This window comes from Monopterus albus, unplaced genomic scaffold (assembly GCF_001952655.1).
Source record: "Monopterus albus unplaced genomic scaffold, M_albus_1.0 scaffold3.1, whole genome shotgun sequence".
Classification (NCBI taxonomy): Eukaryota; Metazoa; Chordata; class Actinopteri; order Synbranchiformes; family Synbranchidae; genus Monopterus; species Monopterus albus.
In genome coordinates, this window is record NW_018127883.1 from 7089774 (window position 1) to 7113867 (window position 24094).

At 41.3% G+C, this 24094-nt stretch overlaps 2 protein-coding genes across 7 annotated transcripts in view; one reads left to right on the top strand and one right to left on the bottom strand.

Moving 5' to 3' along the window:
- Positions 1 to 24094, top strand: part of cdh23 (cadherin-related 23) — a 163217-nt gene that overhangs the window by 103347 nt on the left and 35776 nt on the right. For 4 of the 5 annotated variants that reach the window (XM_020598914.1, XM_020598881.1, XM_020598898.1 and 1 more), the window contains exons 14-29: positions 4057 to 4121; positions 5016 to 5253; positions 7022 to 7127; positions 7377 to 7504; positions 10939 to 11011; positions 11857 to 11973; positions 12379 to 12491; positions 13213 to 13320; positions 15014 to 15203; positions 15518 to 15663; positions 16134 to 16353; positions 16877 to 17029; positions 18244 to 18357; positions 19076 to 19224; positions 23157 to 23217; positions 23756 to 23904. In XM_020598914.1, the coding sequence (XP_020454570.1) occupies positions 4057 to 4121; positions 5016 to 5253; positions 7022 to 7127; positions 7377 to 7504; positions 10939 to 11011; positions 11857 to 11973; positions 12379 to 12491; positions 13213 to 13320; positions 15014 to 15203; positions 15518 to 15663; positions 16134 to 16353; positions 16877 to 17029; positions 18244 to 18357; positions 19076 to 19224; positions 23157 to 23217; positions 23756 to 23904 (2130 nt within the window). The remainder of the gene's footprint in view (positions 1 to 4056; positions 4122 to 5015; positions 5254 to 7021; positions 7128 to 7376; positions 7505 to 10938; positions 11012 to 11856; positions 11974 to 12378; positions 12492 to 13212; positions 13321 to 15013; positions 15204 to 15517; positions 15664 to 16133; positions 16354 to 16876; positions 17030 to 18243; positions 18358 to 19075; positions 19225 to 23156; positions 23218 to 23755; positions 23905 to 24094) is intronic. The other variant, XM_020598907.1, reaches the window with a different exon arrangement.
- LOC109959529 (uncharacterized protein C10orf105-like) lies at positions 19281 to 21902 on the bottom strand. 2 transcript variants are annotated; one of them, XM_020598987.1, is made up of 2 exons: positions 21812 to 21902; positions 19281 to 20390 (listed from the first exon to the last, which is right to left on the bottom strand). In XM_020598987.1, exon 2 carries the CDS (start codon positions 20376 to 20378, stop codon positions 19878 to 19880), a length of 501 nt encoding a protein of 166 aa, XP_020454643.1. In that variant the 5' UTR covers positions 20379 to 20390; positions 21812 to 21902; the 3' UTR covers positions 19281 to 19877. The 2 variants fall into 2 exon arrangements, with proteins under 2 accessions (XP_020454643.1, XP_020454636.1); XM_020598980.1 differs by having other exon boundaries at positions 21806 to 21902.

The following is a 24094-nucleotide window of genomic DNA, read 5'->3' on the forward strand; positions in this document are numbered from 1 at the left end:
ATGTTAAATATTCATATGTATCATATGACGAATGTTATGCTTTTTTGCACCTCTCATACTTTCACAGAACTATAAGCAAAGTGGTACTGCTAAAAGTTAAGGTACTCGAATATAATAGTTCTCTGTATCCTACTTGTACAGCATTAGTGAAAATTTATCTGTGATCTTGTCATGGATACAGCAAGTGTGAGAAAATAAGAGCTGAAGAACCACAGCAGAGGAATGTAACCTGACAACTGTGTCTTTATCATTGTGTCCCCGACAGTGATTGTCAGGAACTAGACATCTTCACTCTGGTGGTGTGTGTGAGAGAGAGATTGTGTGCGTGTATGTTTATCTATTCTTTGTGGCTGTGTTTAGATGTGAAACACTGAGACAGAGGGGGTTGTCTGTGTTTGGACTGGGGGTCATCTCTATTTTGACAGCAGGCTTTGACAGCCAGTAATTGGTTTCCTTTTCCATGCCTCTCAGAGCTGCTGCAGAAAAAGGCAATTTTAGGAGCCAATCAATTCAAATTCCAGCTCACTCACAATAGAAAAGCCTGTGCAGCTTTAACCTCGCTCACTGTCCATGAGATAGCTGGGCTGATAATCTCCTCCTCTAGCCTCTCCAGCCCAGCCCTAGCTTGCACACACACTGCTCCTGTCTATCTGTCACCCATCGGGGGTAGCTCTCAATTCTGCTTTCTTCTGAAAGCAATTGAGTGTGATAATAGAAGTTTATACTGTAAGTGGTTGGAGTGCATAGTTACCGCAAGACTGAATCATCCTGGAAACACCATGCATCTTTGCCCATGTGTATCGTTTTCTCATGCACATAAACATATCTGCTCACATACACACTATAATACCTACACTACACTAATCATCACATACATACCTACAATCACACTTGCATAAACAGTCATGCAGACACACAAGTGAGTACACAGGTACAACCACACTCATGCCACACGCACACAAAGGTTTGTTTGCCTGCTGGCTTCACCTCTGATAGGAGGAAACACATCATTTAACCAAACTGGTCAACTGAGAACTAATTTCTCTTTTGTAGTTACTGCCTGAGGACTTTAGGGTTTGTGGAGTTTATATTGACAATCAGCAGCACACTGACTCTTGGTGCAGAAACTCCTTAACAACTTAGTTTGGATTTTGATCTGAACACTGACTTTGATACCTCAGTACTCTGCTGTTTAGCACAGGGAGGACTTTCCCCACTGCAGTCTGGGCCCAGTATTTATCTACAGCACATACTGCCATTATATAATCTCTGGGCATCTTGACAGTAAGATAGCATGTCATCAACCAACAGAGTTTTATTCATTGCTTTTACAGCAGTGCGCATTCGCCGTATTGTACATCTCAGTTGTTTTAGAGGGTTCCTGAAAAGTGATGCTTTATGAACCCATTTCCATTGTTTATTTGGCAGGAAAAGTATATATCCTTGTGAAACATTGCTGTATTTTAAATACTTGCTGTAATTGACAGTGAGGTTATCAGGCACATTACTTAGGCACATTGCCCAGCTTAATCTCCATTTCATTTTTTTCCTCATTAAATCTTGCACTCACTCTCTCGCTGTGCACACCACCACGCCAACTTTCCATCACCTCCAACTCCCCAACCAAAAAAAATAAAATAAAATGTAAGCCACCATGGTGACAAGGGGGCAAGTGCATAATACCCTGGTTTCAAGGATCCAGCCTCAGGGTGTTAAGTTAGAGCAAATCCCTGCACAACCCAATCTCTGCTGTCCATCTGCTGCCGGCCTTATGTGTCTAAAGTTGAAAGTCTTTGGCAAGCAGTTGGCAAAGTGACTTGGCTGTACTGTCATGGTGATTGTTTGGTGGTTGAATGATGGGGTGGGAGTGGGGGACTGGCTATCTTTCTCTTTCTTTATTTCTTTAGTTCTGTCCGTCTGTCTCTCTCCCTGCCTATTTGTCGCTGTGGCAGGAGGGACCCGGCCGTAGAAGCAGAGGGAGTATTAGCTCCCAGGCTGGCTCCTGTCAGCGATTCGATAGCTGTCACACTAACACCCCAACCGCTATCACTGGAGCACTTATGGGCCTGTCACTCACCTGGGAGAGAGGGAGCAAAGAAGGGAGGGAGGCGTCACAGGGGAAGCATGTGCCGAGGGAGATATGTAGAGGAGAGGGGAGACAGTGGAGACGGAGGCGGAGCTCAGGATGCAGAGAGGAAAAAGATGAAGACAGAAGGAAAAGGGGAAAGATAAAAGAGAAGGAGTAGGGAGGGATGAGTTGGAATGCTAAAAGAGAGAGGGGAACAAGTAGAGTGGCATTATAAATGAGGAGGTTATTGTGACATGCCAGATGAAAATATAAGAACCTGACTGGAGTTCCAAACATCACAAGTGTTTAGCGTCCAACTCTCGTCCAGCAGGATGTGCTTTGATGCGCTTGACGACAGATCAAGGACCATTTGGACATTATAAAGAAACATCAATTCACCATCCAGTAATTATAGGCTGGGGCTAAACAGCATGGTGTAATTTTTAGAAGGGAGAGAAAAAAAAACACATTGATAGCTGCAGCCGTTGTTCCATCTGTGAGAGGCCTCATAGATGAGCACTAACACACACAGTTGCACACAAAACATCATAAATGTATTTGATTTGAAAGGCATAGATATTCCCTAACGCACTAAAGTGGGCACACTTACATCCATATTCACAGCCCAAACTTTGGAGGGTCAGCATTAAGTAACTTAAGTTTTGGCCCATTTGGCCGTGTTATCTCACATAATGCAAATACAAGGACTTGCATTTTTTCACAGATCACTCTCACACAAATTTTCAAAGTGTAAAAGTCACAGCCAAATGTAAAAAAAGCATGAGCCCTGCACACACATACACACACATGCACACATAATAAGGTCAGTATCAGGGCATGACTGAATCACAGTGACCAGCATCATGGTTGAGAGAGCAGGGTACAGACACATTCCAGTTTGGCCCTTCAACTCACTGCAGACCACTGAAGTGAAACTCTATTACAACAGCCTCTCCAGCCGCGATCCATCAACACAACATCCTGTGTGTACGCGCCAGTGCATGTGTTTACAAAGACAGATGTGTTAATGTGGTGTTTTGTGAAGTACAAGATTCCTGAAAGTGTTGCTGTTTATGTGACAATTCTTTTATCTAACACCTGTTTATCTGCAAAACATATGACAGCAGTTGTTGCTGCATTTAGGCAGTAATGGGTCATGTGGGTGAGGAAAATGTACCAGTTCTCCCATCAGATTTAATCCCATCAACACCTCTGCAGGGTGAAGCGTGGCTTGCATGTTTTATCAAGAATGTCACAGTCATTCAGCCATGGGCAGATGTTGGAGTGAGAAATCTAGAAAATCATGTCAGACAGTGTTGTTAACCTCACACAAGCATGTGCACACATACACACACAGGCACAATGTATGCTCAGGAAAAATCTAAGATGCATTAACATGAAGTGAAAAGAACCGTATGTTAGTGTGCTTTAATGAACATGTCAGAAAATCACAGGTTAATTTTGCTGACTGCAAACCATGTCACAGCACTTTGTGCCCGGTACACCATGGACGGCCCTCTCTTTAGTTTTTACAATGGCATTTGAAGAAGGCAGCAACACATAATCACACACTTAACAGAACCAAGTTTTAAGAGGTTAGAATTTTCTTTTGTTGTTGATCACATCAGTGAGCAGTAAGCCCAGTCAGTAAAATTCTCCCTTTCACCGTTTTCATCTTTCTAAATTTATCTGTTCAATCTTTCTAGTTGACTAAATACTTTACATGGTGTGTGTAACAATGTTACATGAATATATATATAGTGGTATATTTATTGTTGGTGAGGCTAAAGTTTTTTTTCCCGTGTATTTGCTAATTAATCCTGAAAGTGTGTGTATATTTGCCAAGTAAACAACACCCAAAATAGTTGAGGAACACAATCATGATGAGAGGTGAACCTGAGGGAAAGAAGCTGAATGTACCGCAAAAATCTACAACGAAGTTAACGTTCTTCCAGAAGTAAAATCCTTTTCCTCTCTTTTCTGTCTAGGCTACAGACAAAGATGCAGGCACATTTGGGATTGTGCAATACTACTTCAGTGACGACCCAGATCAGTAAGATAAAGCTACACACACACACACACACACACACACACACACACACACACACACTGAAAATGTCCACACAAACACACAACCACATTAATGTTTCATTTATTTGGCTGCTTGTGAAACATTATAGCACACTGCTTCAGCCACACGGCCTGGCCAGAGACAGCTGAGCTACGACAACGTCTGGCACATTTTTTTACATCTTTTCTCTTCGGGCCACAAATACATAGAATCACACACAAAGAAAACACACATTCATATAATCCATTCATTCATTATCTTCAGTGTATTAAAAAAAAGCTTCCTACTTTTTATTTGTTGTTCTGTTAGCAGTACTGAGCACCATTTCTATGTATTTTTGTTCTCTTTAATTTGTCATTTGTTGCAGTGTTTGGAAAATGCCTATCCATATTTCTTCTTTCTTCTTTTTGCAAGATCTTTCTTGTTAAAACAGTTTACTTTCATGTTAGATTTTTATTTCTATATACAAACCTCTTTTGTTTGAAGAAGCTTTTCTTATAAGAGCAAATCAGTAAGTGCAACTGTTTTTATTTTCACTTAACTAGAAAATTCTGAACAATATGAGGCATTGTAATCTGCTTGTTCACTATGGCTATAAGAAACCATTAAATGTTATTACCAGATTAAAATTGTACAAGAAAGGCAACAGTAGAAATGTTTTTTCTTTTACATGTTAAAATGTTTTAACATAACTTGTGTTGTTGAACATGGGACATTTAAAATGGTAGTTTGCTGTAATGACATAAATAACATGACATACAAGTAAAACTTGGTGTAATTAGACAAAGACAATAACTCATAATAATCCTGATGAGGGTTTTTGGGGACGCTTTTTACAGATACCTGCCTCTAATTTCATTTGTTGTTCTCTCGCAGGTTTTCAGTAAATGAAGATACAGGCTTGGTCACTCTGCGGGCCAGTCTGGACTATGAGTTGATGCAGCGCTTCACACTGACCGTGCTGGCAAGAGACGGTGGCGGGGAAGTGACGACGGGGAGAGTGCGTGTCAATGTGCTGGATGTCAATGACAATGCACCGCTCTTTCAGAAGGAGGCGTATGTGGGCTCACTGAGAGAGAATGAACAGGCTGTCCAGGCAGTGGCACGAGTCAGGGTGAGCTGTGTTTAAAATATATATTTGTGTTTAAAAGCAGACATATGAGGCCAAGAGTATTCTCTAGTACCAAGACACTATCGTAAAACTGTCCTGTTTATAGCTGCTGTAAAATGCCCTATAAATGTCCACTTGTGACCTTCAGTGATTTTAAATAATATGTTAAACCAAAATCAACACACAGCAACTGCTAGGCTGCCATAAATGAACTACTAGATGAAAAAAAATATTTACTGTTGGTTTCATTTAAAATTTGTCCTCTTACACATTTGAACGCTGCATTATACTCACATGGACAGTACATTCACAGGAAACGTCCACCTGCAACAGAGGATCTCATCTGGATTCAAATGCCACCAGTTATCAGACTCACAAGTCTTTGGTTTTACTGCTCTGCTTCTCTTCCCTCCTTGTTTCCTCTGTGTTACTATAATCATGCTGTTATGTGTTTCTGTGCACTGTATCCAAGAAGAACAGGTTGGCCTGTTGTGCCAGCCATCAGTCACTGCCACACAAAAGGCAGAGGTACACAGGCACAATGGCAACTAATGGCTCAGCATTTCCTTTGATTGCACCCTGGAGGGGAAGACTATTACATCCCTTGTGGCAGTGGGTTTGTGGTGCCTTGCTTTTACATTGCGGGGATTGAGCCGATGACTGGGCTCAACGCTTGGCTCGCTGTGTTTGATTAGTCTGCGCTAACCTTAAACGCTGCTGATATTAATACACCGCCCAAGAGGAACAGAGAACCCAGTCTCATGATTCTGTCTCAGCAGTTTGCCCTGAAACCTGCTATAAACATCCACACAAACATACACTACTCTGGAAAATAGGCAGAGACGGAGGAGAGAGGAAAACGACTGAAATAGATGGGAGAGATGTGTTGAGAGATGAGGCAAAGAGAGGTGTTTCTGCAGTTTGCTCTTTCTTTTTCCAAACATTTCCTGGGAGGTTTGTGCCTCCTACTACGGTGCTTATGCTTGCTAACAGTTAAACCTTTTTTTATTTTCTCTACACCTTTTATCCCCTCATTTCCTATGCTACTCATATTTGATATGCTGCCCCTTACTTCTCTTACCTTTGAGTGGTGAACAGTCATCTAATATAAAACTATTTGTTGAAATTTGATATAGGGAGACAGTCTGGAAGAGAAAGCCAGCTTAGGAAGTTGTGGGGGAAGAAAGGTACTGCTTACTCGACATTTTGGCATTAAATCAAACAGCAGAGATGTGTGTGTTATGGAGAGATAGGAGTGTTTTTGACAACCTGTCCAGCCTCTTAATAATGCCAGGGAGGCCCATTAGACTCTCCTCACAGCCGGAGGACTCCTTTTTAAGTTTCTGCCAACTTGAGAATAATGAGGGGGTGTCATCATTGTTGTCGATGTTGTTGTGGATTAGCCCTGCAAAGTGTGGTTTCATATATCCTCCGCCTGCTTGGCGTGTCTTGGCTCAGTTGGTGTTCATCCAGTATTGACGCCTGCACCACTAATAGCCAGAATCGGCTTTAATTTGTCCAACAACATGCCGTCACTCATTGACAGCCGCCTGGCTGCACTCATATGCACTGGCTCACACGCACCCATGCTGTGCAAACATACACAGAAATATTAGAGGTGTCTACTACAGCATCTGTCCTGTTACCTTGTCTGTCTTCTTGTCTCACTCACTCAAAAGTTCTTCTCTCTGTGGACTTTTGACTGTCACTCAGACATGTGTTAAAGGCACTCCCATCCTCCTCTCTTCCACCCATGTCTGCTCACCCACAGGCTACAGATGAAGATTCTCCTCCCAACAACTTACTGACATACACCATCACTTCAGTCTCGGCCTTCCCCGATTACTTCAGGATCATCATGGTGGAAGGTTATGCAGGTATGATCACCTTTACAAGTACGAAGCCACTATTTGTTCTATGTTTTGGCATATCGGTTACAATGTGAGAGGATGCTGTGGATATTTAGGCAAGCAAAACTTGCATTTTAAGTTATAGAATAGTTGGTACAGTTTAGCTGTGTACACTATAATTGTTTATTATTTGTCCCACACTTTACTAAGCTAATGAGATGCACAGAGTACAAGAACCCAGCCTTCTCCCTCTCAATTTGTCTCTCCTTCCACCAGTTATCAATGTGATCAAGCCTCTGGACTATGAGCAGGTTCCCAAAGGGATGATCTACTTGACAATAATGGCCAAAGATGGGGGAAACCCAGCCCTCAACAGCACTGTCCCTGTCACAGTGGAGGTGATTGTAAGTACAAGCATGCAACGTACACACAAACACCTTAATACTTCACAAACTTTGTCTGGACTCACCACTGTTAGGATCTGTCACACCTAAAGGTGCAAGTAGCAGTGCCTCGTCCAGATGTGGCAGCTGTCAACAGCTGCAGTCACTGAGCAGTAACACCTTGCATGTACATTTATATATTTTTCATGAACATCTCTGCCATCAGCAGTGCACTTTCCACCAACCTATGGACATCACTCAGCAGTCTGCATTGACATTCAGGCCTGAGAGAACATTTCAAATAAACCTCAGCAGTCTGTATTGACATTCAGGCCTGAGAGAACATTTACTACAAACTGGTACAATGATCACATTTTATGACCAAGTCATGTAGAAAACCAGGTAATTCCAAATGGTTCATTTACTTTTTCTTGCCACTTACATACTGTATATTCGTGATTTTCCCACCTCTGTCATTCTTATCTTAGGAGTCAAATTTTATTACACTAGAAGTAGTCTTGATGTTAGCTTCTATAAGGCAGGGTGTTTTTCTGTTGCACAGTCAGTCCTACAATGCAATTGTTTGGAAAAAGAAATGGAATTCATCTAAAGGTGAGTCCCAGTTCCCTTCTTTTATCGTTCTTCAGTTCTTGATCCTCGCTCGACCCGAAAATCATTCCAGACTACCATGATGAAGAACATTTCAAAGCTCTTATTTCTTCTCTGAGGACCAAGGAACAAGGAGGCTGCCTGAGGGAGCTATAACCAAGGATACATGAGTGTGTCCTTCACAGAAGTCTGTTACAGACTCATGCCTCTTTATTGGAAATCAGTTCGTGACTGGACACTTCACATGAAGGATTTGAGAAAAAGATGTCGTCATTTGAAACATGTTTCCTTGGTTCCTCTCTCCTCGCCATTTCTCCTTGTATCTTTTCCTTGTCTCTTACATGAGCAGGACTAAGACACCAGGAAAATGCGCAAGTGATGAAAACCTGGATGCATTAGGGGAATTGGGAATCACCCAAGTCATTTGTAATGTAAATGTGGTACACATATAGTAATGCTGACTGTTCTGTCAGGTGTTATCCTTTAAATCTTTTAGTCTATTTCTTTGTCTTTCTGCTAACTTTTAAATAGTAAGATACTATAAATACAGCAGTAAAAATATAATGAGCACCCAGAACTCATAAACAGTATCTCTATGGGCTCTTAAGCTCATTTTCCCTGATAGAAATCCACTATACATATAACTTTTTAGTCATAAAAGCAGAAATGACAGAAGAATAAATGACTGTTTCTTTGATGTGCAAGTACAGTAGGTATATCCACACACAGTGCACATGAAGAAGAAATATTGTGCAAAACAATAAAGGAATCTATGTTGGAATGTAAGAACAAACAGGGAGAGATGAGTTCCCACTATCCACAGTATATGTCTCTCAGCCTCTCTCCATTCTCCACAGTGCTGTGACTCACACCACATGGGTTTATCAGTAGTTGGCAGCATCACACACATACAATGCTTTGCACCAGTGTAACAAAGAGTCCAGATAGATAATGATGCCAGTGACTGTTGTTTAAGTGTTAACATTTCTCAGCAGCTCACACAGTGGGGAGCCTCTCTGTGAATAGCCACACAACTGGATGTGTTGGTGTGAAATGGGGACTAATTCAGTGAGTGGGAGGTTGTGCAAAATTTAAATGCTCAGGGGGAGTTTATGTGACAGTGGTTGTTGTAGTCATTCATTCCTGTCACATTGCAGGTCTTTATTATCTCTTTCTCTCTTTTTTTAAGGTAATGCCATTAATAATAATGTTTGTCCTGTATTACACTGAAAACTATACAGCAGCACATTATTTGATGTGATACCTCATCAATTTTATTCTTTGTTCAAATAAACACTCACTTTAATTTTGATGCCTGCAACATATTCCAAAAGAGTTGGGACTGTTCAGACTGTTCATTTCAGGGCCAGTAATGAGGTAAAACAATGAAATGATGGTTCCATGTGAACTGCAATCATAATTTGGTACAAAAGTGGCATCAAGGAAAGGCCGAGCCCTTTAGGAACAAAGATGGGCCGAGGACTGCCAGTTTGCCAACATACTGTATGTGTGAGAAAATTACTGAAATGTTTAAAAAACAATGTTCCTCAAAGAAAGATAGGAAGGGATTTGGATATGCCACCCTCTACGGTGCATAACATAATTAAAACATTCAAGGAATGTGGAGGGATTTCAGTGTGTGAAGGACAAGGGCACAAGCTTAAGCTGGATGACCGTGTTCTCCGATCCCTCAGACGGTACTGCATCAAGACTCATCACTCTTCTATAAGCGATATAACCACATGGGCTCAGGATTACTTTGGCACACCTGTATCAGGCACTACAATATGTAGTTACATCCATAAATGCTGCTTAAAACTGTACTGTGCCAAAAGGAAGCCCTATGTCAACAGTGTCCATAGGTGCAGTCGACTGCTCTGGGCTCAGAGGCATCTGGGATGGACCATCACAGCATCACAGAGTGGAAACGTGTACCGTGGTCAGACCAATCAATATTTCAGGTCTTTTTTGGAAGGAATGGACACTGTTTGCTCCAGAGCAAAGACAAAAAGGACCATTTAGACTGTTACCAGCAACAAGTCCAAAAGCCAGGGCCTGTCATGGTCTGGGGTTCGTGTCAGTGCCCTCGGCAAAGGTCACTTACACTTCTGTGATGGCACCATTACTGCTGAAACATAGAGAGATTTTAGAGCAACATATGCTGCCTTCAAGATGACATCTTTTCCGGGGACACCCATACATATTTCAACAAGACAATGCAAAACCTCATACTGCACATCACCAGGGCCTGGCTGTGGAGGGAAAGGGTGCGAGAGCTGGACTGGACATTTTGCAGTCCTGACCTGTTCCCAATAGAGAATGTGTGGCACATTTTGAAATGCAAATTACATCAACAAAGACCCAGGACTGCTGTGCACCTTAAGACTTGTTTGCAAGAGCAAAATGACACCTGACACATTTAATCACTTGGTGTTCTCAGTCCCTAAACATCTTAAGTGTTGTGAAAAGGAACAGCAACATTACACTGTGGTAAATGCTCTACTGTCCCACTTTTTTTTTTGGAATGTGTTGCCGGCATCAGGATTGAGGCAAGTGTTTATTTTGAATACAGAATAAAACTGAGGTATCACATCAAATAATGTGCTGTTCTATTGTTCATCTGTACAGGACACAGATGATTTACACATCACCATTTTCAGTGTTAATTTTGAGTTTACATACTATCCCAACTTCTTCTGATTTGGGGTTGTAATTCCCAAACCTGTTAATTTCAGTGCTAATATGTGATGACAGCTTCGAACCCAATTGTAATGTTCCACCATTTGCATTTTCACATTTTTTAGCACATTGATTTTAGCTGTTACTGATGTTTATACACCCTTCAGGATGAAAATGACAACCCCCCTGAATTCAGCACACCGTCCTATGTCATCAGAATCCCAGAGAACATTATTGCCGGTGAGTCACTTTATGAATTTGAGGGTACAGTCTGGTCTGCACCATTCAGCACCTTGTGTAGCATTTACAGTCACCTCTTACTTGAATTGCCTTTCTATTAGCATATTCAACAAATAGCTTCACTTTCTTGGGGGTGTGTTTTTTGTATTTTATTTGTTTCCTCTTGCCTCTGCTGCCTTATTTGTTTTGATTTTGCATAATGTTTTAAATGCTCAGTCATAATGTAGGATATTGACTATTCAAGGCAAATCACTGGCTGCTATATTCATTCTCATGCATGCATTCAAAAGACTTTTATCCCAGACAATAGATTAGTTTCCAGTCGCTAGAGGGAAATGAGATATTTGACGGCCTCTTTCTCTGTCTGAGCTCCTGCAGATGCTGGCCTTCTTTTGTCTCTCGGACCCTATTTGAAAGAGCATATAGCTCAGTGGCTTGGGCCAGGTCTGAGGTTTCAGGGGACTATGGCTAAAGTGCTTGGCCCAGAGCTGGGGGCTTCAAGGCTCAGCTCAGGGCTCACCCTGCGACTCTGGCTAGCCTGTCATCCTCTTGCCTGCCTGGGTATTGATTAAGCTTGTGCCAAGAATGGGTTGTGCCAAACAAGCTAATAAGCCACTAATCTATAAACTCACTCACTGCCATCAATTGAGCTGTGAATGGTGGCGATGAAGAAATTAGCTCTGTGAATGCCATTTCAGTCTGTCTCTACAGCTTGTCTCTCTGTCTTTTTCCCTTACTAGACTTCACATATTTTCTTCATGACTCTGTCCCTCTTTCCAGTTTTTTCCTTCTGTCTCCCGCTTTGTGAGTTGTAACTTTCTTTCTGTCTCACTCCATCTCCTCAGGGGCAACTGTGCTGCTTGTGAATGCTACTGATTTGGACGCCTCCCGGGAGTTTGGCCAGGCCTCACTCATCTACTCCCTGGAGGGCTCCTCTCAGTTTCGTCTCAACTCGCGCTCAGGTATATATGTGTGTGTGTGTGTTCTTGGAAAGTTATCTCTTAATTGAGAGGTTTTTTAAAATCTGATCTTTTCTTTTATTATTTAAAAAAAATTGATTTCCTGTCAGTTCATACTTGAACTGAAAATGACTATTAAGTACAGTATCTCTGCTTTTCTGTGTTTCCATTATTTTTTTTTTGTTTCCTCATTACTTTGCTTGCATGTACATTGTGGCTAAGCTTTCACTGTAACCCACATCGTTCAGTCTGGAGACTTTAAAGAGCTGACTATAAATCTGAGTGTATTCACTCTGACTTTTAATTCATCCTGACATGAAAAGCTGCTTTATAAGGTCATGTCTAGCGTACCATCACTTGGGTGTCATGTTGTTTTTGTTTTTTAATCTGATTCCTTTTGGGTTTCAGGAGAGATCACCACCACAGCTCTGCTGGACCGGGAGCAGAAATCAGAGTACATCTTGATAGTCAGAGCTGTAGATGGAGGGGTGGGCCCACAGCAGAAGACGGGCATCGCCACGGTAACAACTTTTTAGCCATCATTTTTTTGATTCTACTTATGAATCACAGAAATCAAACTACTCTTCTCTCTGCCCTTTAATCAAACATTTTTAGTTAAATAATATTCTGTTGTTTCACATGTATTCTATACTGACCTTTGACTTGAAAAACCATGATGGTCTAAGGTCTTTTATGTAAGGGATATTATTTTTATATTCTATATATAGTTTAATTAACAGGTGCAATGCACAATAATAAACAGGCTCAAAGGCTATTTTTCACCTGTAGTCCCTGGACAGATGTTATAAAGTCACACCTAAAAACAAAACATGAAACATGAGAATAAAAAAAAGGTTAAAAAACATTTAGATCATGAATAAGCACAGGGAAAATTAAGAAAAGATTAACATTGCTATAAATCATCATATAAAACAATATTAAGCTACAGTTTTCAATTTTTAGCCAAAGTACATAATCCATACAACATATAAGAAGAAAATGAAAATATACAAAACAAAAGCACAAACATAGAACCCAGAACTCTGGCACAATAGAAATAAGACCGACTGGCAATGACAAGATAACAACAAGTAACAAACAGCACAGATCGAGGACAGCAAGGTGTGATTGACGTTAAATGCTGACAGTGCTTAGTGCTAATTAATCATTGCTTTAAATAAACTAAATAAACTTTATAATAGGTAATTCACCTTTGTTCTTCTCATGCCCACTTTTTTTTAGGTAAACATTACCATCCTTGACATCAACGACAACGCCCCTGTGTGGAGAGATGAGCCGTACTATGCCAACGTAGTGGAGATGAGCCCAGTAAACACTGATGTTATTTCTGTGAGTGCTCCTAGCCTACCTTGGTGAACTCATTGATTAGATGATTGTTAACTAAATGATGTGACGTGAACAACACTGGAATAACAATACTAACGTGTTGTTTATTTTAAGAAGGAGCATATTTGAAGCATTAGGAATCAGCTTATTGGAATGTTGGCTTCATGTATGCAAATGTGATAGAGACAGAACACAAGTATCCTTGAGTGATGTTTTCTGTTTTAAATATTTATTTTAGTCTCTTATTTCATTTGATTACTTTGCAAACTTGAGTTTAAAAAAACTATTTTCAATGTAAGATCATTAATAGCATAGTGTTTATGAAAATAGTGCATGTTTCTTCTTCACTGCTGCCACTGTGCAGATCATCACAAAGTAAACACTAATATTGTCCCAAACTCTCTCTCTCCTGATGGTGTCTTTGGTGATGTGTTGTTGTTAATTAAGCTCTGATTGTCCATTAATTAACGAGGCGACAGTGAGTGTAATTAAGAAAGTCCGATTGCTAATTAAAACGTTGCCTGCAGTCATATGCATAGCAAATTATTCAGCTGCTAGGCAGAGAAGGAAGCGTGAACTCATCTTGCAGAGCAAGAGAGTATACTGGAGAAATGGTGAGGAAAGAGAAATGAAAGATGCAAGTGAAAATGTTGCTACATTTTCCCTTGTTCCTGTTCTCATGTAGCTGTTCCTCAGCTGAGATCTTTCATGACTCATCCAGCAATGCGACGCATACTCCATGGGACTCTCTGAGCTCACTGGGCCAGACACTGTTGCCCCTCTGACCATTTTACAGTAAATCGGACCACCCGGGCTTACAGTCCTATAATTGGCCCCAGTGCAGCCCTGGGCCAGCCAGTGTTTCCATGGTGACAAAAGGCCATCTGCTGAGTCCTCATGGAGGTGTCCACCAAGCCGATGAATTTGGTAGCTGTGCCCAGTGTAAGGATCAGCCCACTCAAACCTCAGAGCACCACATCATCACTACCGCAGCCTTACACAGCAAGCCTCCTTGTATCTTATTTCAAAACGGTCTTCTCTGTTCTGTCACTCCAGGGCTACAGGTCAATAGAAAAGCTAATATATTTACTTCCCATTTTTAATGTCCTCTGCTCAGGCCAGAATTGATTAGTTCAACTGGCACTGGCCAGACACTTCCTCCTATTTCCTATCACCTTATATCTACCGTTGTCTCTGCAGTTGCTAATCAATGGGCCTCTGAAATGACTGCCTACCATGTTCCCTTAATAATTAAATACCTGCAAAACCTTTGTTCCTATAATGACCAATTAACTAGTTTCCTGCATTTTTAGTCAGGGCACTGAATAATTGATCAGCTCTTTAAAAATCAACCAGTGTTTTATTCGGGCTCCCGGCTCCTTACATTCATCACCGCTCTCCACTTTGTACCATTTTTCTTTTAGCTGATTGATGTGTTAGAGCAGTTGGAAGGGGCTGCATGTGTGAGGATTCTCTGGTAGTGAGGTGGAGGTGTGCTTATGCTATTACCATTACCATCATTATTACATTTTTTGTTGCTTTTTCCTGTTCTGATTAATTTCCTCGTTCTTCCCCTCCTTTCTCCACTTCTGTCTTAAATCCTTCTTGTTCCCGTATCTTTGAGTTCTTCTTGTTAATTCATTTTTATTAAGCCACGCACTAGAGGATCATTATATCTTGCATCTTCTCTGTCCAGGTGTTGGCAGTGGACCCTGACAATGGGGAAAATGGGACAGTGGTGTACAGTATCAGTCCCGAAAACCCCTTCTACACCATCAATTCCAATACAGGGAAGATTCGTACCAGTGGTGCAACCCTAGACAGGGAAAGCTCCAACCCCAGGGACACAGTACTCATGAGAACCATTGTCATCTCAGCTGTGGACCGTAAGTAGTGCATTATGTGTGTTGTAGGATGTCCATTTCAGTTTGCATTTCTGTTTGCCTTTCATGGTATAAATTTATCTGAGTCATGAAACACCTGAACAATCTGTAAGCAAGCGTAAATTGCTTTATATCATCCTTATTAGAGAGATTTCAATTCTGAATGATTAGCCTCTTTCTCCAAGCCTCATTCCTCAAGTTTTATGTTGACCATGAACTTTTTACTGTGGCTAATAAACTCTTTATATCTAGAGATATCGCGTGTGTGTATGTGTGTATACACGTGTCTTTATATGTTCCTCTGGTGCCCTCTTTAGGTGGTGTTCCTCCACTGCGTGCATCAGTAAGCACCACAGTATTTGTCAACCTGCTGGATCTCAATGACAACGATCCAACCTTCCTCAACCTGCCCTTTGTGGCTGAAGTGCCAGAAGGGCTGCCTATTGGATCCTCTGTTTTTAGGGTAAAATATAAGACTGCACTAATGAATTACATTTAAAAAGGATAGGATTCAGAATGCTTAAAATCTTCCTTTTAAGATTTTAGAGGTGCAAATTCTCCAGACAGTTTCGGCATTGCAAAGTCACAGTATGCCATATTATTTCATGAAGAATATTCCAGGGAGGTTTATATTGACTAGATGTTTAGTATTGAAGTTGAACAATAATTGATTAGACTTTATATTGTCATTTAGTCACCATGATAAATTCTATATGTTTCACCAAACAGTTTTATGGGAGTATGGTCACAAATAACTTTCTAAATCAATGTTTTTGATATATGACCTCCAGATTCATTCCTAACAATGTTGCATGATCATTGCTGGCCAATTAAAGTAAACCTTTAACTTGTCACACCTCTATTTTCACTGTATGCTGTACTTTACCATTGCACTAACCTCCCATGATCTTTTTCTCTCCTTTCCTCCTCCAGGTCCAAGTGGAGGATCCAGATGAGGATAAGAATGGATTGATTACGATGGCATTACAGATGGGTATGCCTCGCCTTGACTTCTACCTGAACAACATCACTGGCATTCTTACCTCCACAGCAGTTCTGGACCGTGAGCAGATTGGGCAGTATTTTTTGAGGATCATAGCCTATGATGCAGGAAAGTTCCCTCGCACCTCCACCTCAACCCTCACTATCACCGGTGAGAGTCTGTGCCTGATGATGATGGGAAACTGGGTTTGATTTCCTCTTCCTCTTTCTGAAATTGTCCTGTATAAGATACTGCCAAGCCAAGGTGTGATTGGGTTCTGAGTGGCCTGAGGACTTACTTCATTATAGTAGAGTTAATCACTGGCTTCTCAGAAATCTGTTGAGAACAATACTACCACCTGCTGGTGGGTCACAAAAAATCCTAAGTGTTGTCAAAAGGGTCTGACTGTTATGATCATGATTTTTTTTAAAGGAAAACTGGATAAGGTTTTCTGGCATTTCACAAATAGATCTGGTGAGTCTGGAGCATCAAAAATTTTGGACCTGTTGTGTAGACGTTGGTTTCACATGAGTCAGAAACAATCATCACAAGGACCCATGTTTTGCCAGGCCCCAAATCCTCTGATTTGATAATAGCCTTTCTACTCACTGCACCACTGCCTTATTTGTCCTCATGTACATCTATCTGTGTGTCCTCATGTCTTTCTGTCTGTATGTTTGTGTGCGTGTGTCAGTGCTGGATGTAAATGATGAGACGCCCACCTTCAACCCTCGCGTGTACAATGTTTCCCTGAAGGAGAATGTCCCTAGAAACTACATTGTAGCAAGCCTCAGCTGCACTGACAACGACGCTGGTCTCAACGCCGAACTTAGCTACTTCATCACAGGTCAGAGGTCACAGTGGGACGTGTTTTTTGTGTGTCTGTGGGCTACAGTGTTGTACAGTTATGAGGACTACATGTTCCAGTTCACGTTGCACGTTTAGTACTGTCCATTTATCCATCTTTCTGTGAATTTGTATCAGGTGCTCTCCTCTTGCATGCTTCCTTCAGTATTATAGCTGTACTATTTATAAAGTGGCAAGAAAAAGTGAATTACATGTATTAATGTATAAACATGTCTTAAAATATGGTCAGATCTTCAACTAAGTTACAGTTATGAGCAAACATAATTTTAACTAATAACACACAAATCATTGTCTTGATCTTGCCCATACTGAATAAATCATTTCACCTTTAACAGTGTAGGTTAGAAACAGTACGCAAACCCTTCGGCTAATGACAGGAGATAGCAAACCTTGAGTTCAGTCCAGTCAGTGAAATCAGGTTGGATGTGTGTGTTAGAGCTACTCTGACTAAAAAAACACTCACTATAATAACACGTGTTATTTAGTGGAAGCATCTGTTCACTTGAACTATGCAAAAGAAAGATCTCAGAAGATTCATAATGAAGAACTGTTGATTTGCATGAAGCTGGAATGATCAGGACACCACAGAGGAAGCCACTACGCTCCAAAAAACATCACTGAAGTTTGCCAAAAGAGCACCACGGAACTCCACAGCACTAAAGGGAAGAACATATAGCACTGCATCAGGTGCAACAAGGACACTTCATAGCAACATGAAAACATCATCCCAGAGGTGGAGCACACACCTCAGTTCAGTAAACATTCTGCTGAATGAGCTCAGAGCTGTTCACACCAGACACCCCAAGAACATGTCTGAGCTGAAGCAGTTCTGTAACAAGACTGGTCCAAACTTCCTCCTGGACAGTGTGCAGGTCTGATCCAAAGCTCCTGGAAACACCTGTTTGAAGTTATTACTGTCAAAGGAGCATCAGCTAAATCCAAGAGTTCATTCTTTTTCTGCAACACTGTGAATGTTTAATAGGTGTGCTCCATAAAGATGTTAAAGATAATGGTTTGTGTGTTATTAGTTTAAGCACACTGTGACTGAAATGAAGATGGGTTCACATTTTTACTGCAAAAAATAAACGGGTCATTCCACAGGTTTCAAGTACTTTTTCTTACCACTGTACGTGAATGGGTATATGTTACTGATATGTTGTTAATTCATTATGAAATGTGCTTGTGTTTTTTTAGGTGGTAATCAAGATGGTAAATTTAGTGTGGGCTTCAGAGATGGAGTTGTTCGGACGGTAGTCAGCCTGGACAGAGAGACCCTAGATGCATACACTCTGGTCATTGAAGCTATAGGTGTGTGATGGATTCATATCTCTTTACAGGGATAAAAATAACTTGTCCATCTTTTATCATCCTCATTTTTACATAGTGTTTGTATTTGTTGTAATAGACCTTCTTTTCTTACTTGTTTTGTCAGCTTCAAAGCTACGTCTTCCTTCTTGTGTGTGACAATGAAAAAAAAAGTGATGCCTGCACATCTGCAGTGATTTCAGACTGTTGCTCAACTGCCTTTGTTCCTGTTTGAAAAGAAAAGACAAAATGTCTGAGGTTTTCCTGTTTTGGACTCCACTGAGTCATGGCTTATCTGCTAAGGCGGCCAGAAACACAAGAGACGGGAAGAGAGGCAGAGATAATGTAAAACAATGTCAAGGAACAGAATTACACATGTTGTCCTAATTCACAGGCAGCTGACCCAAATTTTGATAAGACAACAATGTTTCAGTCTTACTTCTTTATAACAAACTATTTTTGGTTTCTGCTCTATTTTCTGAAGATGAATTGACCTTTAATGTAACATATTAATATAGAATATTATTACTATATACTGTATATAAAACTGTATTCTGTAATGCTTCAGATCTTTAACTCATCATTTTGGCTATAGCTTGCGGTACAGCCATGAAACGAAAGCCTCATCTGTTTTAGTTCTCCAAGTGTCAGCCCTAAAATTGGCATTAACCTGAATGATTCCGACTGATGTGTTTGTGAATGTGTTTGTTTCTGCACATAGACAACGGTCCAGCAGGTAGCCGCAGGACAGGCACAGCCACTGTGTATGTTGAGGTGCAGGATGTTAATGACAACAGACCCATCTTCCTCCAGAACAGCTATGAGACCAGCGTACTGGAGAGTGTGCCCCAAGGAACCAGCATCCTTCAGGTAGAATACACACACTGCTAATCACATCTGGAAACATACTGCACTTTCAGCAGTCAAACAATAAAACCACTTTATTTCTGAAAATCATAAAGCGCAAAGAATCTGTTACAAAATGTTGTCTTTTTTGGCTCAGATTGTATTTGTCTTGTCAGCGCTGGTAAACCATGGTGTTTTGAAACATGCATGGATTTGGTGTTTGTCTTAATTGACCTGAATTGGCTGGATAGAGTTTACAGCACCAGAACAATTAACATATAAAGATTTAGCTGAATTGCTGCTGTTCAAGAGGACTGTAATTGGCATTAAATAATGTTTACCTCAAGTGAAAATATACTGAGCTGTGCTGTAAAAGTTCATGTCCTATAATGTCACCTGCTGTACAAGGTAAAATGATCAGTCACAAAAATGTGTGAACCCTGCCACAGTGGCTTTTTGATTGCCTAAATTTTAAGCACGTATATTGTTGTTAAGCTCATCTCATCTAATATTCAAAGTATGTTAAAACAGATGCTAAAAATAGTTTTTCATGTACTTTTAGTGAAGAGTACATGAAAAACACCTGGTATTAGTGATGTTTGCAGCTTTAAAAATATAAAATATGCAGTGTATCACTTGTTTTGGGCAGCAGTTAGGCAGCTCAGCATGTCCTCAAGTCAGATTTCAGTGACATAGTCAAACAGACACGGTGTGGTGAGGTGGGACTCTGTGCTGGCTTCTGGCTGGGGTGCCTGTCGGGCTGGAGACTGAGGCGCATGTCGGCTCCCATGCTCGTGTGGCCTGCGATGGGGCGGTCGTCTGAAGGAGAGGTTGTATGAACGCCGGTATGACCCCAGCCTCCTCCACTTCTTGAGCTGAGGCTCACTGTTCCGGCTCCTTCTACGGGTCAAGCCCTCCCCTGGGCCACGGCTTGCCTCAGAGTTCCCATCCTGTTCAGATGGCCGGCACAGTGCCAGGAATGCTGCTAACCCTGCCAGCAGCAGCGATAAGCCCAGCACCACAGCAATGGTGAATTCTGGGTCGTGGATGACTGAAGAATAGGATGGAGGCTGTCGATTGGTGCGAGAGCTGGTGGTGCTTAATAGGCTGGACAGAGTGGTGTTTCCTATGTTAGAGGTAAAGGTGAAATTGGAGCCTGGCTCAGTGGTGGTGTTCATGTTATCTTGTCCCTGAATGGAGAAAACAACATTAAACAGGAGGTCTACATCAGGATGATCAGAGTGTGTGTGTGTATTTGTTTGCTAGTATATGTGGCTATGCTTGAAAGTGCATGTGTGTGGTCAGAGACACTCTCTAGGTTGTGTTTTACCTCACTAGCCAAGCCTAACTACGCTGGGTTTATGTGGCTGCTCACTTTCACTTCACTGGGATCATACACATGCACAGAAGGACCTGTATGCACATGCAGATGTGGTAGAGTGTTTGGCATTTGTGGCAATTAAGTACCTATTAAATCAAAGACTACAAAACAGTCAGTGCTTGACAGGCTTTCTTCAATGTAAAACAAATTAGGTTTATTAAAATGCCCCTGGTAAATTGCAAGGCACCCACCTCTTCTTCCCTGGTCTCTAATTATCCCCCCCCCCCTCTCATTCTGTGTGCCCCCATCTTCAGCATAGTAACATTTGTAAATGTCATCGTCCTTAATTCAGCGGAGACAAAGCATGGCTTATCGGTTTAAGGGAAACACATTGGGACGTGAAATTATTTTTAAGACCAAATGCCAGCAAAGCTGTGAAAAGGCCAGTGAGGCAGGATGGCTCGTTAGGGAGTCAGTTCATTAGTCAGCGCCTCTGAGCACATACACCGCACGCACAATCTCACACCCACACAACTATTCAAACACAAACTTTTTTTCCTCACCCACTGTAGGCTGTACCGCACATTTTCATGATTAGACACACTGCTCTTAAGCTTGGTAGCTTAGCTGTAAAGTATTCTCCCTCTCTATCGCCCCACACTGTTGCTTCTTCAGATCAGACTGCTCTGCTCCTTTTGAAACAATGAACTCATCTCTTACTGTGTTTACAAACTTAGTCTAACCTATTTATACTTGCAATGTCTGACAAAATGTGCACTTTCAGGTTCACCAGTAACTTCTTAGCAGCATACTTGCAAATGCTTATTAGATTTATGTATTTTATTTATTTATTTATTTACCTGTTATTGACTTTTGATTGGTCTCTGATTTATGGTGTTTGTAACCAGAGATTCTCTGAATTATGTACATAGTGGAAGAAACAAAGATGACTCAGTAATACAGTAGCAGATCATAGATGTCACATGTGCAGTCTCTGCTTGCTGATGTGTTAATTCATGTTCCTGATAAGTCCTAATCGCAGTAAGGCAAATGCATACAACAGTCTTCATGTACTCCCTTAGGCAGGGTAAAGTTAATCAAGCACATGTCAAGCAGCTCACATTCTGAAAGGTGGATAAAATAAGAGACCTTGATGAGATGGTTGGCGATCATACTACCTTAACATTTGAAATAATTTAATTATGTTTACATGTAAATTGTAAGCAATTAACATTGTTCTTCTTTAGTAATATGGAATAAAACTCTTCAAAAATATATACTCACACCCACACTTTAGAGACTCTTTAAACAACGCCTTGCTTAGTCCCAGTAACTGAGGTCAGACCTGTTTCTTGGCTCCACACACTTGTTTTTTCCCCCCTAAAACTGCTGCTTTCCCAGAGACAGAGGGGTAAATGCAGGGGAGGAAGAGGGAACGAGGAAGAAGAGGGGCACCAGCATCACAGTTTAAATACCTCAGTATTGTTTTAATCCCAGGGAGCCAAAGACAATAGTGTGTTTTCTGAGGCCTGCAGAGGCTTAGTGAATAATCTCTTATGCACACACCCCGCATGCTTACACTTGAAACATCTGGCTGTGCAATGTAGTCTTACACTTTTTACACCCCCTTTTATGGCCTAAGTGGTGCAGTCCGCTGTGTAACACCCTATTCATCACTCACCAATCTGACCCCCCAGCCTTTTTCCCTCCTGTCTTCCCCTCCCCTCTCCTCCTTTCTCCACATCTCTTTATGAAGCTAATGAGAGTGAAGTTGGGCCCCTGTTCACAGAGGGAGTGAGAGGGAGCACAGGAGGACACAGGGCAAGAGAAAGAGACTAGGAGAGTGAGTCTGTCTGTATTTGGGTGTACCTGAGTGTACATACATGCACTCAAGTGTCTTGAATGTGTGTTTCTGTATGCAATTGAATATGCACTTTGTGGGCACCTGCACAAACTTTGACTCCTCTGCAGAGGAGCACGGTGTCACATAAAGACATACTCATCCAGTGCCAACAGCTCTGTGCCGCTCTGGACTCAGAAGTCAGTCTTACGACGTGGCCCATTCACCAACAGTGTGGCGTTCTCCGTTGTGTTTCTGTGTAGGCTGTGGAGTCGTGCTGTCTGCTGGATTTGAGTGTTTGGCTGCTTCTGGCTTTCTGCCTGTAAGAGAGAGTGAGTTTCTCTGTGCCAAGCCATGATGGGGTTGTTGTGGCAACGAGACACAGGGCAACAGTGGATGTGTGGCGAATGAGAAAGTATACAGATTTTTCCATTTGTTTGTAGTAACCACTGAAAATGTTGTATGAAATGTCTATCATGTAACTATACAGGATAAAACAGAGTGGTAAACATAGAATTAACAGACTCAGCGGTAACCAAATCCAACTGTTCAAGGCTCTCGTAATGCTATTGTAGCTATACAAGCTGTTGAATATTTTGCCACCACCGTTGTAAAACTGCAAGAAAAGACAACAGTCATAACTTTGTAACAATACCAGTTCTAATGAGAGGTTAATATCATTGCAGTCACCCTTGTACCTTGCTTGATGGTTTGCCCATGTGTATCATTGTGGTTGTGTCCCTGTGATGTTATTTTATGTAAGTATAAAGTTTCTGTTTGTGTGTGCCTGTACAGGTTCAAGCTACAGATGCAGACCAGGGGGAGAATGGTCGAGTTCTGTACAGGATCCTCACTGGTAAAGCCTATTGTCCTTCGATTTTCCTCCCAGATAGCTTTTGTACATGGTTTTCCTGCTCACAAACAAATCAATTGATAGAATGGGCTTTGAAGATGCACTATATTGAATCATTAATTTTATGGTGGTAGCATTGTCACTCCAGTTGTTCAAAATGGGTGCACAAAGGCTCTTCAAAAAAATGTTTACACATGTTTTAGTGACTCAAGCATTGTGGAAAAATTCTGCTGGTGCACTGTTATTATAGTTCCTCTTGTCAGTGCAGTTTGTCTTGTCTAGAAATAGTCAGCCTGTATGAGGCAGATTGTACCACTGTTAAAATGGCAGCAATGACAGGTCCTTTACACCAATTAATTTGCATTGATAACAACTGAAATTTTCACCCTCTTGGCAGGTTCTTACAGTGAAATTATCTAAATGCAGAGACTAAATTAAATGTTTTACTAAAATGTGCATTTTTTTGGAAATCTCTCCCTGTCTCATTCTCTCACTGTCTCTGTCTGTGTGTTTGTGTTGGTGAATGCATGCATGCATGCAGGGAACAGTAACAATCTGTTTAGCATAGACAGACAGACGGGGCTAGTGACAAGAGGCCCCAGGGCTCTAGACCGAGAGACCAGCAGCTCTCATGTGCTGGAAGTGGAGGCCTACAACAGTGACGAGGGCAGCATGAGGAGCTCTGTGAGGGTGAGAAGCACATCTGGAGCTTTAGTCATGTGGAATGGAGATGCTATACTATGTGCAAGTTTCACCCCATGCCTCATGCTAAATGCACAGCACACCTTATATAGAAATGGTTTGTTTTTGTTGCTATAGACCATAAAGATTTATAAATTTAAAAAGAAACCATGGTCATATCTTGTGATGCATTTTTAAT

Bases quoted from the DNA above. Each gene is read 5' to 3' on its own strand.
- LOC109959529 (XM_020598987.1), bottom strand. From the start codon at position 20,378: ATGAACACCACCACTGAGCCAGGCTCCAATTTCACCTTTACCTCTAAC.